We start from the raw sequence: 17,157 nt of genomic DNA, 5'->3' as shown, positions 1-17,157 counted from the left end.
AATCCCGTTATGCTATTGGCTGAGCTGGAACCTAAAAAACACGTTTCACCACAGAATAAATAAATAAATAAACATTAAATAAATAAATAAACACACACACATACACACACACACACACACACACACACACACACACACACACACACACACACACACACACACACACACACACACACACACACACACACACACACACACACACACACACACACACACACACACACACACACACACGTCAGCTCCTTTAGCGACCGACTTAACATTTATTTAAATAAACCCCCAAAACTTTGAGATTGCCACTTCAACAAAGTGACTTATGAAGCAATGGACATGAACTTCTCTGATGCCATTTTGTGACATTTATTGTCAGTTTTTCCATTTTCTGTGATGGAAGTCATCCATCAGTGCGACATGAGTAACTTCATTTCTGGCAGAGATTTATACTTCATACTGTCCTTCACAACACCTTGGTTAAGCCTCGACTATACACATGTGAACCCTAAGCAACAGATACATCACGTACCAGCAGTACTTCATAAAGTAGTAAACGTCCTCTGCATCATAATGGAAACAGGTTAGTCTTTAGATTATCAGAGATGTTTCGTTTGCATGAACAGATGTTTTGATTTCAGAAAGCCATCCTTTTAAACCACAGGGTTTCCATCCATCCAGACCGACCGTCCACATGAAACCCCTCCTTTACATGCAGAAGGAGCTGTGCAGAGAACACGTCCAGCTCCAGGGCCAGCGTCCATCTATTGAACCTTTGGTTGAATTGATTTAGTCATCGAGTCAGTCTGTTCATTAATACGACACTTCACTTAAAGTTCAGAGTGAATAACCTTTCACTTCGTCTCTTTCTCACACCACGTACCGGCACGACCCTGGTGGGCGACGAGTGAGGAGAAAACCATATTTGGCTCACTGAGAAACCATATTGGCCGTCACCATCTTGGATTGTTTGCAATCAGCGAAGGAAGTGACCATATTTGGAGTGGAGGAAGGATGGGTGGATCTGATGAACGAGCAGAACCTTAGTGGATCTGGATCCTCTGGATTCTGGTGTGAATACAAGTAACAAAAAAAGGGTCCTCTTATGTGATTTAAGGCCATTCAACAGAAGGGAAATGCTGAGCTCTATTCCTTTAGAACGGGTGACCACATGTTAAACACTGCACCTGTAAACAAACACATACTTATCATCTTCAGCCGTCAGCAAAGGTCACTGCCAAGACTGAAGGGAGACATAATGATGCAAAGAGTCTGACTAGAGGAGATCAAGGGGACGAGAAGAAGGCGGAGACTCAAAATCAACTTGTCAAATGGGACATTTTGGAAGCGGCCGTCTCGGTGACAGACAGCATCCAAATTAAATATGACATCAGGATTATGCTGGCTGCTAAAACGGCCTGCTTCCATACGGAAGGGATTCGACCTCGCACTGAGAATTCAGGTAAATATGTGAATTTAGCCGACACGAGGAGGACAATGAGAACACTGCAGAAGCTTTCCATCTTTGTTCCTGCATCCTCTCTCTCCCCTCTAACCCCCCCTTCTCCCACATCTCACGTCCACGCTCCCTTTTAATCCCCTGAAGAGCAGAAGACCCGGCGGCTCCGGGCGGCGAAACAAGACGAGAAGTAAATGAAGAGAAGGAGAAAGCAGCTCGAGATGAGAGGCTGAAAGAGAGAGTGCCTCTCGAGCTGCAAACACAGGAAGGCATAGGAACGAGAGCGGCTAAGTGATGACATGGGCGATGAATACAAATGAGGGAAAAAAAACTTTAATTGCAAATCTGTTTTTTTATTTAGACAAAAAATAATTAAGTTGTATAAGAAGAAGAAGAAAATAAGTTCAAATAGAGACGTAAACAAGCTGCTTTGGATCAAGCAAGCAGACAGGAAGACCAGGATCTCATCGTTCTGAAAGAATCTCGAGTGATCCGTTTCATGTCCTCACAAGAACCTCCATCTCCTGCAATATTAATTCTCGAAACACAAATAAAATCAAACCACAAACTGGAGCTCTAATCCATCAATATTCCACTCACAACATTTAGTAAAATGAAAAGGAGAAGCACAAACAGTCCCTGGTATTGTAGCATCTAGCTGTCCTGATGTTTCTTTTTGCATTTGGTGGCTGCAGCCTTAAATGACTCACAGCGGTCCGCCGGCTTCCACGGGTCTTATCAGCCGCCGCCGCCGTCGGACGGCGTGATGACTCATTTCCAGCCGGAGCCTGAGGAAGCTGAGGTGAGCGGCGCAGCAGAGTGCAGCACAGAGTGCAGCACAGACAGGAACTCAAACGTGTGCTTTGTTCACGAAGCCAGAACCCTGATGGTGTTCCAGTCTGGCCAGGCTAGAACCAGAACCTTCACATAACTCTAAACCATATCCTAACATTAACCTCATTTAAAAAAACATTTAAAAAGACATTTTCTCAGGACCGAAAACATTTCATGAACAGCAACTATAAAGTGGTTCATTAACTATAAAAGGTTTATTGCTTTGATGTAAGCGAGGCGGCACATCTGGAAAAGAAAACAATCTATGGCTTCCCCCATTGGTCAGGAGTTGAAGTGTGTGTACACCTGGGTGTGTACCTACAGCGTATCGATCAGGGGACGACGGTGTAGGGCTGGTAGGGCAGTGTCTTCTGTCGGTCATTGATGGCGTAAATCCACGAGGGTTTCACAAAGTTCAGATTGCTGTTGTCCATCAGCGCCTGAGAGAGAGAGGAGTACAAGTACTACATCTGAGTACCGATACCAGTACGGAATAATACCATGACTGTGTGAACACGTTTATCACTTTCTGACTAACAGATTAAATTTGATTTATTGTATTACAGATCTGATCTTTTTCAGTGAACCTCCTCTGACAGAAACCAGAGAACAGCTAAACTGACTGATGTGGAGGAGACTGAAGCGGTTGCATCTCTGATAGAGAATACAACACAGCGAGTGCTAAACCTCCGGATGGATGAGCCGGGGACGGTGCTTCCACTGCAGCTGGTGGTAAATGATGGATTTAACCTGCTGCAGCTGGACGGCTTATGAGGCGTTCAGCTGCTCGTTGTGTCTGTTGATGTCCCGGTGACGTGGAAGTGTCGGTGTGGTTGTATGCCAGTAGTTTTACGAGTTCAGACCCCGGCAGCGATGCATCCCTGTACGCCCACACAAAAGCTAATGCTGCAGATTCAAATGGCTGAAAACCAATTTCCGTATAAGCCACTTTGTCCCAATACTGCTGTGTTTTCAGTGGCTAGAATGCTCAATCAGTTCCCAATTTGCTTCAATGCTTGTATTTGAATAAAGCTTGAAAATGAGTGCGGACTGCTTCAATGGACATGGATCAGAAGTCTGTGTGCTGTCTGGCTTTTTGCAGACATTTGACTGTTTTGTTATGATTGAGGAGCGTTTCCTGAAGCATGCATGTAAACGCCACTCAGATCGACACACACAGAAATCAATACATTAATGATGGAGGACATAAGCACAGACTGAACTCACGTCTTCGAAGGAGTCGTGCCACCCTTCGCTGGTCACCACAAACTGCACCTTCTCAGTCATGTAGTCCTCAATCGATCTAGAGAGAAGACGACATCATGAGGGACCGGAGGTGACCGATGAACGCTGCTGTCGTGTTGTACTTAAATGGCCTCGTTTATATTTTATCCAAAGTAATGACTGACATTCACCCATTCATTCACCCATTCATTCACACACCGACGGCGGAGTCAACCACGCAGGGCGACAGCCAGCTCGTCAGGAGCAATTAGGGTGAGGCGTCTTGCTCAGGGACACCAGGCACTCAGCTAGGAGGAGCCGGGGATCGAACCGTGTACTTGTACTACTCACCCGTTAAAGGCCACGATGTATCGCAACAGCAGGCGCCGCTCGTTGTTGGGGAATTTCCCGTAGAGGAAGAAGTGCTTCCCTTTCAGGAAGTCTGGAGGAAACGGGAGAAACGGGTGAAGACACAACATGTAGGAGTAATAGTATCTGTCTAGGTGTACTTTTAGAACAACGGGAGAAAGAAAACCGTGTAAAACTACACTCTGATGCTTGTATGTTCCTGACGGGCAGGAAGCCATCCGATGACTTTGTGTCAGGATGTGTGACCTCCGGTGACCTTTCCTGTGATAGGAACGCAGCAGACAAAGGAGACGGGGCCACAGAGAACAAAGAGGGAGTACCTGGCAGCTCGGGGATTGGGTGATCCTCTTCAGCCTCAGCGTCGGTGTTTTCATCCGTGGAGCCCCCGTATGGATCCTCCTGTTTCACCGTCCGCCCGGCTGCTTTCTTCTGCCGGCTCTCATTCTCCACCCTGTCACAGGAACAGGACCGCTACAGCTTCTAGCTTCATGCCTTCCAAAGAACAACCCTCTGGGCTTTTGTTTTGTCTGAGCACCTGTCCTGGCAGGTCAACAACCATCTCACATGGATGGAGCCAGTGAGAGCATGTTGAAGAAAGAATGAAATCAAAGCCAGTCTGTAGAGGCCATCAGACCTCAGTAGTAGATAGAGAATCATGTTCAATAGAGGTGGAGAAATTATCCATTCTATGATAAATTACCATGCTTTGTTGGACCATTCTGCAGTAAAATCTACGTTCTATAAGTAATGTAGCACAGTAACGATTTGGAGGAAAATTCTCATTATATTTAAATCCAAATTAGAGATGCATTGTTATGCACTGCATCGTGAGGCGAACGATGATTCCCACCTCTGATGTATAACCAGATCCTTATGGAAAAGAAAACTTCACACATCAGCCTGGATGTCAGCGGCAGAGACGCCATGCAAGTCGCTGGCCGTCCATCTGGAGCAACCTGGGCTTCGGTGCCTTGCTCATGGACACTCTGACAGAGGACAACCTGCTCTCCTGTCTGACCCCCCGGTGCAGAGGTTTGTCATCCTGGTTGCTACAGCCCGTAATTGAAGGTCTCTTTTAGTTGAACAACGGTTGCCGCCAGCTTATCACAGAGCAATCTAAACGCTGATTACGTTGTGCAATCAACATTTACTTCACGATAAGTCTGTGATTATGGTGTGATTGTGAATTTGTGTGTGGAATAACTGTTGGAAGAACAGTGGGATGACTTCAGAATGAACAGAGAATGTAAATCAACCTTTAGTCACGTGACGTTGTTCTGCTTACCTCTGCAGCTCGTCCTCCGTGTCCACGGCAGACTCGTCACCGCCTCCTGGGAAATTCAGAGATTAGTTTGTCAAAATGGTAAAACGTTAACAGGTCTGGCTTATATAATGTTAACTTTTCATATATTTATGGTTGAAATATTCTTGTACCTTCGTTTATGAAACAAATTAACTAGGTATGAAAATGAAATCTGTGTGTATTTGGAAAGAGTTCACTCTTCTATCATCTTTTCTGCTAAATAAATCCAGTTATATTTTCATGCAGCGTAGCGTAAAGAGGCGGATGAATCCACGTTTCTATCACACACACACCGGCAGATAAAAAGGAGCACCTCGTCGGCTTCCCGTTACTAAACGATGCTGTCGAGGGCAGAAGACAAGCGGCTCTAATTCATCTCTGCGTTTGGTGGCTCAGTGTTTGTGTGCCGCCTCACTGAAGACGCCACTTTACTTCTGGCTGCACATTAACATAGAAATGAGAATCATGCACAAGTCCCTTCACACCGATGGCATGGTGCCCCCCCACAGACGGCATCCATATAGATTGTCATCATGTTCTCCATCGTTAGTTAGTACTGGACACACTGCAGGCTGAGTCACATACCAGAGCACGGGGAAAAGCACAGTTTAACCTCTTTTATGATCTGAGAGAAAAGGTGGGGGCTCATTATGCTTCGGGGGCGTGAATGTCTGGACCAAATAATATAATATATGTGTGTAGAGATCAATCTCGGAAAGAAAACATGTCCAGATCAATGCATGTGTGTCTGTTTGGTTTCTATTTTAACTCTACAGTGACTTTGAGAACGATGAAAGCACCATAAATACAATTTTCTTTTTTTGGAAACAAATTTCAGAGTTCAGAGAGAAATCCGTCCAATGATTGTGGAGAATTGATCCGTGAGTCTCAGGCACGACGCTGTGGTGAGAATAGTAGTGTATAATTCTACAAATGGAGTCTAGTAGAAATACACAATCACGACCACACACCTCTGTCTCCTCCCACGTTCTGCCTCGGCCCTTTGGGACCAGACTTTTACTTTTCTTCCTATAGACTCCAACCGTTTTTAATTATTTGTATCCCAAAGTGATTCCTTTTACTTTTAAGTGACTTCAAAAGTACACCAAAGTGACCTTTATGTGTAGAAAAGAAAAGACTTATTTTAACCTTCAACAGACGGGAGAATTTCTCCTTTTCTACTCTCAATTCAAAGTGCCTCTTTGATTTGGGCTATTATTTTGTTCCCTTTGCTCTACTTCATCTTCATCCCCCGTCCCTCTGCCGGTCTCAGATTAACTTTGGTGATAAATCCTTGGAAATATACAACGTGAGGCTCAGAAGAATGGACTTTTGTCCCGAAGTAGGATAAATGAAAGAGACGTGGCGGGGCCGGCGTTGACTGAGTCTTAAAAGGAAACAGACTTTCTACTGAATGAGTTCTGACCTGGTTGGTCCACGTCGGTGGAGCCTTCATACTCGTCGTCGTCATTCCTCTTCTGAGGCGTCTTCTTGGGGGTCACGTGTCTCTCCTGCTTCACTTGAGTCTGAAAGGACAGCGTGGACAGAGCATTCAACTAAAGCATTAACATTTCTCAGTAGATCATCCAATACTCACTAAAGCACAAATTTACCTTTGAATTATTTTCCTCTTCACTCTGGTCGTCCACTTCCATTTCGCTTTCCGAGCTGGATTCGGCTCCGTCCATCAAATACCTGGAGGACAAAGACGAGGTTGATTCAAAGCCAGAGGGAAACGAACATATAAAATATATACATACAGACATACTGTGTATACATACAGATATACTGTGTATACATACAGATATATATAGCTACCGATCAGCTGAGTCAATCCGTGAGCCAAAGTCAGGAAACAGTGGAACAAAGGGTTCAGAGTGAAGGAGATATTTTCCATCAGACATGAATGACCTGATGTTTAAAACATTTCCAATACCTGTATTTGACGTTTGCTGGCTGGAAGACGAATCTTATCGACAGCAGAGGAAGAAAAATCCTCAAGAAGCTTTCAGCCCAGTCATAAATTAGTACCGCAGTACACCCTTTTCTTATTTCACCAGCGTTCTCTGTGAGGAATGACTCGTCCAGAAGAAAGCTCCGCTGTGCTCACCATACAACAGGACACCAACTTCAAGTTATAGTCAGCCTCCGCCAGCAGAGGCAACTTAACAATCGTGTAAAGAAGAAGCTTCTTTTAGCAGAGAGATTGTGATCCTGTCTGTGTTAAGATCTCTGCAAAGGTCAGAGAATGTTGGGAGAGTTAACAAGACAAATGTAAATGTGAGAGGTTCAATGAACATGTGACATTTCCACCCAGCCATCATATATATTCCATCAGGCCGCTCTGAAGTCACAGCGTGTTATCGGCTTGAAACTGTGAAGTTCAGAGTCGAAATGCCACCGTTAAGGTGGAATTATTTCATTTTAATGTTAATTCTTTCATAAAACTCTGTGAAAAAGGACACTGTGGGCAATTAATGCAGAATCTGTTGTTTATTGACAAGTTTCATCTGTAGGCATAAAAACTAGATTATGCTAGAGGTGAAATGCTTTTGTTAATTATCTTTCAGGCATGAAACATTAATAAATCACTGGCCTCGAAAGGTTATATAATATGAAAATGTGTGTTTTGATGATCCGTTTACGACTAACGATGAGCTTAAAAGTTGAAATGCACTCATCTACAGCTGAAATGACTCATCCAATAATAAATGAACAGAAAGTTAATAAGCTACAATGTTGATGATCGACGGATTCACTCTATTTTCTAAAGCCGGGGTCTGAAACATTGTAAACACAGAGCTAGACTGTCGTTTAGCTCCCTCTGGTCGTCAGGATGCACAGCTATGCTGACGACACTCGGCTTTCTGTTGCATCTCTCTGGGACACACCAGACCAATCACTCACATTATTTACACTTTAATGAGAAAAGCAGCATTTTATCATTCTTTCACAGAGAGACTGATGCACACGTTTAAATCTGGCAGCCCGGAGGATTACAACCTTCTGGTCGACCGAGGAATACAATAAAACAACTACGATTCATTCCAAATCCTGCCAAAAGACCAAAAGGAGCACATGTTACGCCAATTTAACAGTTCTTCCATCCGTTAATAAGGAGCTGCTCGGCCTTGCACCGACTACCTGAACCATAAAATAACTTCTTCTCTTTTTAATGTTCCACAAATTAGAATAAAAACATTGGTGAAGCTGCCTTTAGCTACAATGCTAATGAGGATCTGAGAGTAGCTGAACAAATACATTTTTTTATGTAGCGTTTTATAAATTTTATGTTATTTGATTATCATTGCTTATTATTTCATCTGATTTTATACAGTGTCTTATGTTGTCTTATTATTTATAGATATTTATTTCACACTTATTGAACTTTCATCATGATTTATTTATACAGTCTTGTACTTTGTTTGGTATTTTCTTCCCTCAGTTTGCATCCAGTGCATTAATCGCTTCATTTCCAACTTGTTTTTCTCTTAACATTCTGTTTGTTTGCATAAATCATTTTTCAAAGCACTTTGAATCGCTTTGGATTTATTTGAAAAATGCAATATAAATTAAACTGGATTGATTTATAAACAAATCAAGAAAATATTCTGTATTATGTAATTGATAATGAAGACAGATGATTTTTACACGTTTGGCTCTAAACACAAGAACCGTTTCTTGATTTGTGTGTGTGATTAAGTTTAATTTGCTGTCGATTCATCACGATGAGCTTGTGCTGATATTTTGGCTCCAACATGCAAACTGTTTATTATTCAGCTGATTGTGATGAGACGTAGTAGAGCTGCTGGAGTGCTTCCTGCTCTCCTCTCATATCTGGGTCTTTATTGGACAATAACGATGCATATCTGGGGTTCTTAGCCGACATCAGAATGTCTTTAATATTTAAATATATAATAATAATATATGCATGGTGGGAGGTGAAGCTGGCGTCTGCGTCCGGATGCTCAGTGAGACGCGTTTGTGTGCAAGATGCACCGTTTGAGAGTGAGCGTATTCGTGGGGCTCTTAGCATCAAAGTAAGTGGGGTCCTTAATTAACCATCGCAGATGCAGCTTTTAAATACAGGACATCATCAAAGCCGCCGCACTCCACGCTACGAGTGGCGCTGGTCGGGATGGATTATTCTGGTGGAGATGGGGGAGGGGGTGAGGGCGAGGGTGGGGGTGAGGGCGAGGGTGAGGGTGAGGGTGGGGGTGAGGGCGGGGGCGAGGGATCTTCCACACCATCAGGAGTTGACTGAGAAAGGTGAGCATGATGGAGAAACTTCTCATTTAAATGCACTTTTTGAGCATCCTCCTGGAATCAGAACACGTGTGATGGCTGCCATTGTGGCCGCAAACCCAATCGTTCAGTCTGTCAATGACTTATTTGATTCTGGAAATCCTCACGTTTGAGAAGGTTGAAAGATTAATAATATTCTCAAAATAGTTGCTGATTCATTTTTCTGTTGATTTGAATAATCGAGTAACCTTCAGCAAAAAAAATTAATGTTTCATGCGGGGACATTGACACTTTGCACTTTGTAAATTCTTACATCTACATTGAAGGCATTGAGCAGACGTTTCCTCCAAAGCGACTTACAATCAGTACATTTATTCCCGTTAAAGTCAAATATTTCAAATAGCAGAACAGAACAAAGGCACTTTTAGAATTTAACCCCGATCACAATCATTTGAGCTGACCATGATTCTTTTTGCCTCATCGTTCGTTGCCAAGGGGATTTTGACATCTATATCATAGCACTAGCATTACATAGAAAGTGAATTAGGTGCATTTCCGTCAGCGATGTAATTAAACCGTCTTGTTCAGCACAAGGTTCCGAAGTCGGGGGAAGAAACAGAAAAGGAGCTGTTCTTGCATTTCAACTCATATGTGACAGTAATTGTTGCTTCCTAAAGCAAAGCGGTGATGCAGACGTGCTGATGGTCTTTGATTTATATCCGCTACATGTGCAGCGGTGCGTTAGACACCTGGGGAAAATTATGACGGAGTCGTCGTTTTCATCCAGCTTTTCTTATTAGACAGAATCACATGAAAATGTTTGGATGGAGCCGTTTGAAATAAATCTTCAGCATGGATGCAGAAAGACAACTGCTTCTGGCACCAGGAGCCAATAAAATGTATTAAATAATGATTTAAATAAGTACTATTGAAGTGTTCTATTGGGAAGTTCATTTCCATAAAAGAACATTAGCTGCTGATTTAAAGACATCTCTTTCCCGATGTAAGTCTATGGGGAAAGTTGTTATTTCACAGTTTGGCTCTTCATGCATCGCAGAGCAAGAAGGGAGATATTATCTCAGCAAACTAGTGGTGATTCATTGACTGCATCATTTCAATAAGCAGTGATTGAATCAACAACATGGATTTAGGTCTAGTTACAAAGTCAAACACAACAGCGCCGCTGTGTGGCATGAAACAAACAGGAATAGACAATCGTTATGGCAATTATCCCCAATTTCCCCAATGTGCCAGCCCGACTACTCCACACATGCAGTTCCCCTGCTCCATCAGCAGGGGCAGCGCTGACGCTGACCATCAGGAAGTTAAGCGGTTTCCTCTTTGTCAGGCTCATAAACGCATAAGAGAGAATATTAATCTGCAACTTGGAAATCAATTCATCCTTTAAGTCATTTCGAAAATAAACATTTGATGGTTCCATGTTCTCAAATATTAATATGTCTGTCATCATTGGACTAAATGAGACCGTTAATGATTTGGCTTTGAGGAAAATGTGAGGCCATATTCCACTGATGTTCGACCAAATCATTCATCTAGAAAGTAATTGGCAGATTAATCAATGATGAAAATAATAATTAATGACTAATGACTAATTAAAATGAAACTGCTTAAGAAGGCAGGAGCACTGTGGGTGTTCCTGCTGCCGGCTGGAAACCACGCTAGTCACGGTAATTCAGTTTTCTGCTTCCATTTCATCAGGTATGTAGTAAAACTGGCACAATAATAAAACTTTATTTATAGAGCCAACAATAAAAAACCAAGGTGAATGATAAAAAAAACATGAACGGCAAGATTAAATGAATAAAGTAGAAGGAAGCTCAAATAAAACCAGGATGTTTTCCCAATAAAAGTGTGTTTTTAGGAGAGATTTAAGAAGACTCACTCTCCAAGCTGCCACTATAACCCATTCCACGCTGAACGGTGATTCTATGAGAGCTGATGCTGTATCTGCCAACACCATCCTGCTTATTGCTCAGTGTACGTCTGAGTACAACAGGAGCCGGAGGCTAGCGCGTCCACTATCCCTGCAGTGAGGGAAGTGGTTCATCCTCAAGCCAGGCCATGAAGGAATCCCTCAAGCAAAGTTCCATACAGTGAAACCACTATTCCCATTCGTTTGGACCTTCCATGGGCCAAGATGAATATTCTGTCCTACATTATTCAGGGGGCACAGACTCGTGCTCCACCCGTAATGAGGCCTATAATTAGTGAGCTGCTGGAGCTGGCTGGGTTCAATCTGGATCCCAGCAGGCATCAGCTGCTCATCACGGCTGGAGCCGGGTATTTTTGGATGCTTCGAATCAGAGCGAGTGCTGTGCAGACTGAACGACGGTGCAGACGGGGCTTCAGAGAAATTATTACATGTTCTTCATGAGACACTGGATCCATCCAGCTGTTCCCTAACTTCAGCTTTCAGGCTCGCTTTACCCTGATCCCAGTAAAGTCCTCCAGTTTCTTACCGTTTGAAGGAGATGTTCTGTTTCCTCTTATGGCAGTCCATCACCCACTCCTTCCGTACGATGATGCCCCCTGCTGATTTCACCTGGCTGTACTTGGGGGTGTTAGCGAAGGCACAGCTGGAGACAGACACACAAATACACACATGAGGTTAGGTCGACAGCAGAGATCAGGACGCAATCAGACTGAATTAGTGAGAATTAGCTGTCACATCATCATGTAATCGGTTTCAACGATGATAATCCCGTGGACAATTTAAGAGACCGTCCTTTTAATGTTTGCACTTCATGCTTAATAATATTAATATGACATTTTTTAACAACAATTCAAATTTAAATTGCACATGAGCCATTTTCCATAATATAAATATCAAAGAATTATAAAAATAAATATCAAAGTGCTGAGTACAGCAATGATATATGTGATTATGTTTCTACGAGATGCCTACATATTACACCAAATATGTACAGTAATCTTTAATTAATGAATGAATCTTGTCATCTGCCAACAACATGCAGTTTATAAATATATGTCTTTGGACTTATTTGTAGCTCTTTTTCATTCGCTCCATCTTTTATGTGGTGGAAATATAAAAACTCTGATTGTGTTGTTTTTCAGTTAAAAAGACAAAAGGAAATAAAGACAAGTGCATTGTCAACACTGTCAATAAAATGATATTGACCCCAACAAGTCAGACTACGATGAGGATAATTAAAACTACAAATGCTGATAGACCCATGACTCAAACCAGTCATGTCAAATATTATAAATATAAATATGAAGCTTTCAATCAGTCTGGAGGCAGAGAGTAAGAAAAGGATCCATACATGTTGATGAATGGTGACTAAGGACTACTTACATGAGGTGGGTGGCGTCGGGGGTCCAGTCGGGTCGGTATTTGGCTCCCATGTCCAGAGCCTTCTCCCTGAGCTCCGCCCTGAAGGGGTTCTGGAAGCCGCTGAGGACAAACACAACCCCCTCCAGCATCTTTTTGAACGGGACCTGCTGGGCTCTCGCCGGTTGTGTGGGTTTGGGTTGGCTCTCCCGCTTCTTGTCAGCAGACCTCGGAGCCGTGGAAGCTGCAGAGAACAGTCAAAGTCAGAGAAAGCTTCGCTGGCGATGGAAGGAGCTGAACGCTCAGATGTTTACCTTTGGCGGCGCCGGGGCTCGGCGTGCTGGCCGGGCTCGGCTTGTGTTTGGGGGGGGCAGCGCTGCTCTCGGGGGAGACCGCTGGACTCGTTTTCTTGGAGGCCGGAGGGCCGGAGGCAGACTGGCGCTCTTTGCTGAACTCAAATTTTCTTTTTGCTGGTGGCTATGAGGAAACAATGGGAGTCAGAAGGAGACGTGTTGAATACTGAGGGAACAAGGTAGATTACCAGAAACACTTCATGCCAAAACTATATACTATATACTATAATCTGACAACAAAACAAAACAACCTTTACTTGAATGCAGGGGCAATTATTTCTATTCGTCATCGGGCAGCCGAAAAAAATGTCCCTTCAGTTTGCAAAAACAGTGATTCTTCAAAAGTGTATATTATTAGCCTTTATGAAAAAGATTGGAAACTAAATTAATGGAATCTCTTTTGGGAATAAATACATAGACATGTGTCTGTGCACCTCTAGATATTTCTGTGTTTATCATTGACTTTCCAGTCACACTGATGCATTCATATCAGCTTCGATGCAGATGAGTGAAAAACAAAAGTAAAACATCTTCAAAAAAGGTGCTAAATCCCAAATTCAGAACATTAATATCATATTAACAAGTGTTTTCTATGTAAAGACATGGAGCATTGCTCTGTTCATGCTATGAGCACTGCAAGCTGCTAGCCGCCGGCTCAACTGTTGACCTTCACTTATAGTTTCCTCTCTGCTTTAAATTCCCTCAGTTAAGAAGTCAAACCCTGGATTTGACACTATTTGGTTGTAAAATCAAATACATTTTTCCAGAAGTTGGAGTTGAAACTCTCCAAAGCTACAGATCCATCAGATCCATTAGGGGAAGCACTAATTGCTGCCTGTCCGTGAGTGGAGCAGATGACGGAGGTGTTTAGTACCTGTGGTGAGGCAGAGCTGGAGGAGGACGCCGGGCCTGACGAGTGGGAGCCGCCGCCTCCGCCCACCTGCAGGGCGGCAGCAGCGTAACTCAACCTCTCATTCTGAGGAGACGCTGAAGGACGAAGGACATTACATGAAGCCTCATTACTGCTCTCATGGCAATTTACTTTTTTCTATTATTCCACATGATTTGACTTGAATGTTACGAGGGCATGCAAGCTTGTTATTGGGCTCCGGCAGCGGGTACATTTAAATAAACTGGTTCACCTTTGAGCGGAGTGGTGGACTTCGGTGCGTTGTCCCGGCTGAAGAAGAGACTGCCAGGCTGAAGGCTGCTAACAGCTGCAGGAGACTCCTCCTTCACCCGGAACTGTCCCAGCTTCGTCAGTTTCTGCCAGGAGAGAAGGAAGAGACGAGTTTAAGACCGAACGAGGAGATCCGAGTGCATTTTCTCTTCATGTGGGAAAAACAAAGTTCCAATTTCACACATTATTTCTAGAGTTGTAAAGGTGCTGCATGAACTGTGTTTTAGTTCTGGACATCTAGACAAAGTACAGCAGTGGTGGTAATAAAGAGTGGAGCTGCATCTTTAATCTACAGTAACAAGCTCAGAAAAAAGAGATCACATGAAGAGATAACATGAAGACATAAGTCACTTGTGTACGGGTTGTTGTCCCTCTGGTTTCTCCGATTGTTTGACTTATTAGTCGCCTTATAAGCATAACAACAGGACTGGGTGTTGAACCTCAATATGTTTTGGTATTAACCGAATATCAGGTCAGATAAAATGGTTGATCAGTTAATCATTTTGCAGATGTTTCATTGAGACACATTCCTTGTATGACTTTTTGTGTTATTTAACATCTGAGAAGTTTGTTTTTGTAAATGAAAACGCTCATTTGAAAAAGTCAGGATTCATATCAGCTGTCAGCTATGAATGCCTCGTCAACAATATGCTCACGGTCTCAAGTGAAAATATCAAAAGCTTTAGGCATCGTAGACTTTTTAAAAACAAGACTTACCGGGGAAGCTGCTGGAGGATCGTTTTTGTCAGGCGGGGAATGAAACTTAACGAAGGCCAGCCCGTATGCTATGTTCTAAAAGTACACACAAGTTCATCTTAGATTCAACTCCACAAGTAGAAAAGTAAAAACTCTCTTTCACAGAAGTTGCTATCTTAACTGAACGACTAAACAACATCCACAAATACATGTGCAGCTTCAATACAAGTAGAGGCTTATCACACACTGAAATTTAACTGTTTTACTTCTGGATTCTGTTGATGAGGAGGAGTCGGATGGGTTGATCATGTCATGTTTCCTCACCTTGCTGTACGGCTGGCTACACACGATCTTCACCCTGTCCCACTTCTCCTGTGCCGGGCTCTTCTGCAGCTGGTTGGGCCCAAAGAAACGCACCCGGTTCATGTTGGTGCCGTTTCGGCTCTCCGTGGGGGACATGAAGGAAGACATAACCAGCAGAACCTACAAGAGGAACGATGGACAACACAAGAAGAAGGGGCATATAAAGTTGTTGAGTGTTTACAATAATGAGGAGGTGATATGCTTTGCACCTGGTTTGGTTTGCAAGGATACCTCGTAGTCCTGGTCTCTGACAGCCGAAGAATTCCCCACCAGCACCTCGATGAAAGCTGAACCTTCATTTCCGATGTCGATGCTGTGCACCTGATCTTCCTTCTCGAACTGAGAGGAAGTCAAACAGCCCAAATCAACAGAGCTTACACCAGAAACAAAGTATGAAGAGCTCAAAGAATATTGTACGTACGTAACACTGCTTCCTTTTAAACATGTCTATACAAAGGATTTTACTAAGTAATAGAAATATCCTTGAACACATTCTGTCAAATAGTCTAATCAAGTATTCAAGTCTCAGACAAGAAGTGCAGACAGACACGGATTCATTAAAAGCTTTGCAGTAGCAGCAGTTTGATTAAACCCCTTACAGGCAACTTGCTTCAAACAAACAACTGCAACTTGAAGTCATTTTTCATCGCTGACACGACAACGTTCTGTTTGCTGAAACAGCTCCACACTTCAGGAGTTCCAGGAAACACGACAGCTTTCATTTCCTTTGGACGACTGCAGTTTGATGTATGATCACCAGGGTTTTTTTTTTTTTTTTTTTTTCTCCATAGAAACTTTATTTATAGATTCCAACCACAGTCAGAACAATGACCGTATATAATACAAATACAAATAGTATGGCATCAAGACATAGTTAATATAAACAAAACAAAATATAAATTAAATGAGATTCAAAGAAAAATAGTAAAGAAAAAGGCAGGAAATATTACATTTCTCCGAATAATGATCACCAGGTTTGAGGGACCAACCGGTGACGTCATCACGTACCTGCAGGATGACGGACGTCTGCTTCTCCCCGGGTCTCGCCGCCTTCCACTTCCTGTAGGTGTCGCTGCTCAGCAGGTTGTCTGCCTTGTGGGTCTGTGAGTGTAGTGGTGGATGTTAGGACACACATTTAGACATGTAAAAATAATAAACATACATTCACAGCGTGATATCAGAGACAAAGGAGGACGTTTCAACGCATCCTGCTGGTGAGGATGAACTTACAGTGTCCTCGGTGCTGCAGGACACGACGTGTTTCAGCTGGATCTCTGGCATGGTGGTGGTTACGTACTGGTTAATTAGCGAGGAGGAGAGTTACCCACCGGAAGCGTGCCGTACCACCGAACGATATCGTCACTTATTAACACACATCCAGTGTCCTTTAATCCGGCCTCGAGGTCGGAGGTGAATCACCGTGTTCAGACCGGGCTAACGTGTTAGCATGCTAGCAAACAATAGGCAGAGGGAACTTTTTCTGCGGATCCTGCTGATTTTAACGCGGATTCAGGGCTGTTACGCAAAAACCGTTCAGACCGCTACGTACGTGAAACATCGCCGCTCACTTCGGCGTCACGTGACACAAAACGGGACACAGATTCATGCTTTTAATTTAAAGGTAAATATGCGTGGAGGCGAACTCATATTCCCACCAAAAGCCAGATGTGTCGGCCGTGACGCAATTTCCCCTTTGCAGCCAATCAGAGACCTTTGTGTTCTTCTTCTGCAGTTAAATGGCAGCGTCGTCGGGGGGTTTGTCGCCACCCGTCGGTCAGTATGTGTACAGCAACCTTGTGACATAAGCATTACAAGACAGGATAAGAA

General features: G+C 43.3%; 1 protein-coding gene across 1 annotated transcript; it reads right to left on the bottom strand.

The window, feature by feature from the left end:
- Nucleotides 1-1,783: 1,783 nt before the first annotated feature.
- Nucleotides 1,784-17,025, bottom strand: xrcc1 (X-ray repair complementing defective repair in Chinese hamster cells 1). Its single transcript, XM_084027351.1, has 17 exons — nucleotides 16,561-17,025; nucleotides 16,339-16,431; nucleotides 15,562-15,669; nucleotides 15,292-15,450; nucleotides 14,989-15,063; nucleotides 14,234-14,357; nucleotides 13,966-14,078; nucleotides 13,053-13,215; nucleotides 12,763-12,982; nucleotides 11,906-12,022; nucleotides 6,794-6,875; nucleotides 6,607-6,706; nucleotides 5,163-5,208; nucleotides 4,198-4,328; nucleotides 3,860-3,950; nucleotides 3,512-3,587; nucleotides 1,784-2,724 (listed from the first exon to the last, which is right to left on the bottom strand). The coding sequence occupies exons 1-17, from the start codon at nucleotides 16,609-16,611 to the stop codon at nucleotides 2,617-2,619; spliced, it is 1,857 nt and encodes a 618-aa protein (XP_083883477.1). The 5' UTR covers nucleotides 16,612-17,025; the 3' UTR covers nucleotides 1,784-2,616.
- Nucleotides 17,026-17,157: the final 132 nt, after the last annotated feature.

Source organism: Eutrigla gurnardus, assembly GCF_963514095.1.
Source record: "Eutrigla gurnardus genome assembly, chromosome: 14".
Taxonomy (NCBI): Eukaryota; Metazoa; Chordata; class Actinopteri; order Perciformes; family Triglidae; genus Eutrigla; species Eutrigla gurnardus.
This window is presented reverse-complemented; position numbering and strand designations above follow the sequence as displayed.

Bases quoted from the DNA above. Each gene is read 5' to 3' on its own strand.
- xrcc1 (XM_084027351.1), bottom strand. From the start codon at position 16,611: ATGCCAGAGATCCAGCTGAAACACGTCGTGTCCTGCAGCACCGAGGAC. The intron at 14,358-14,988 runs GTAAGTCTTGTT...CTCTCCTGGCAG, and splicing joins ATCCTCCAGCAGCTTCCCCG to AAACTGACGAAGCTGGGACA. The intron at 12,983-13,052 runs GTAAACATCTGA...TGTTCTCTGCAG, and splicing joins GAGCCCCGGCGCCGCCAAAG to CTTCCACGGCTCCGAGGTCT.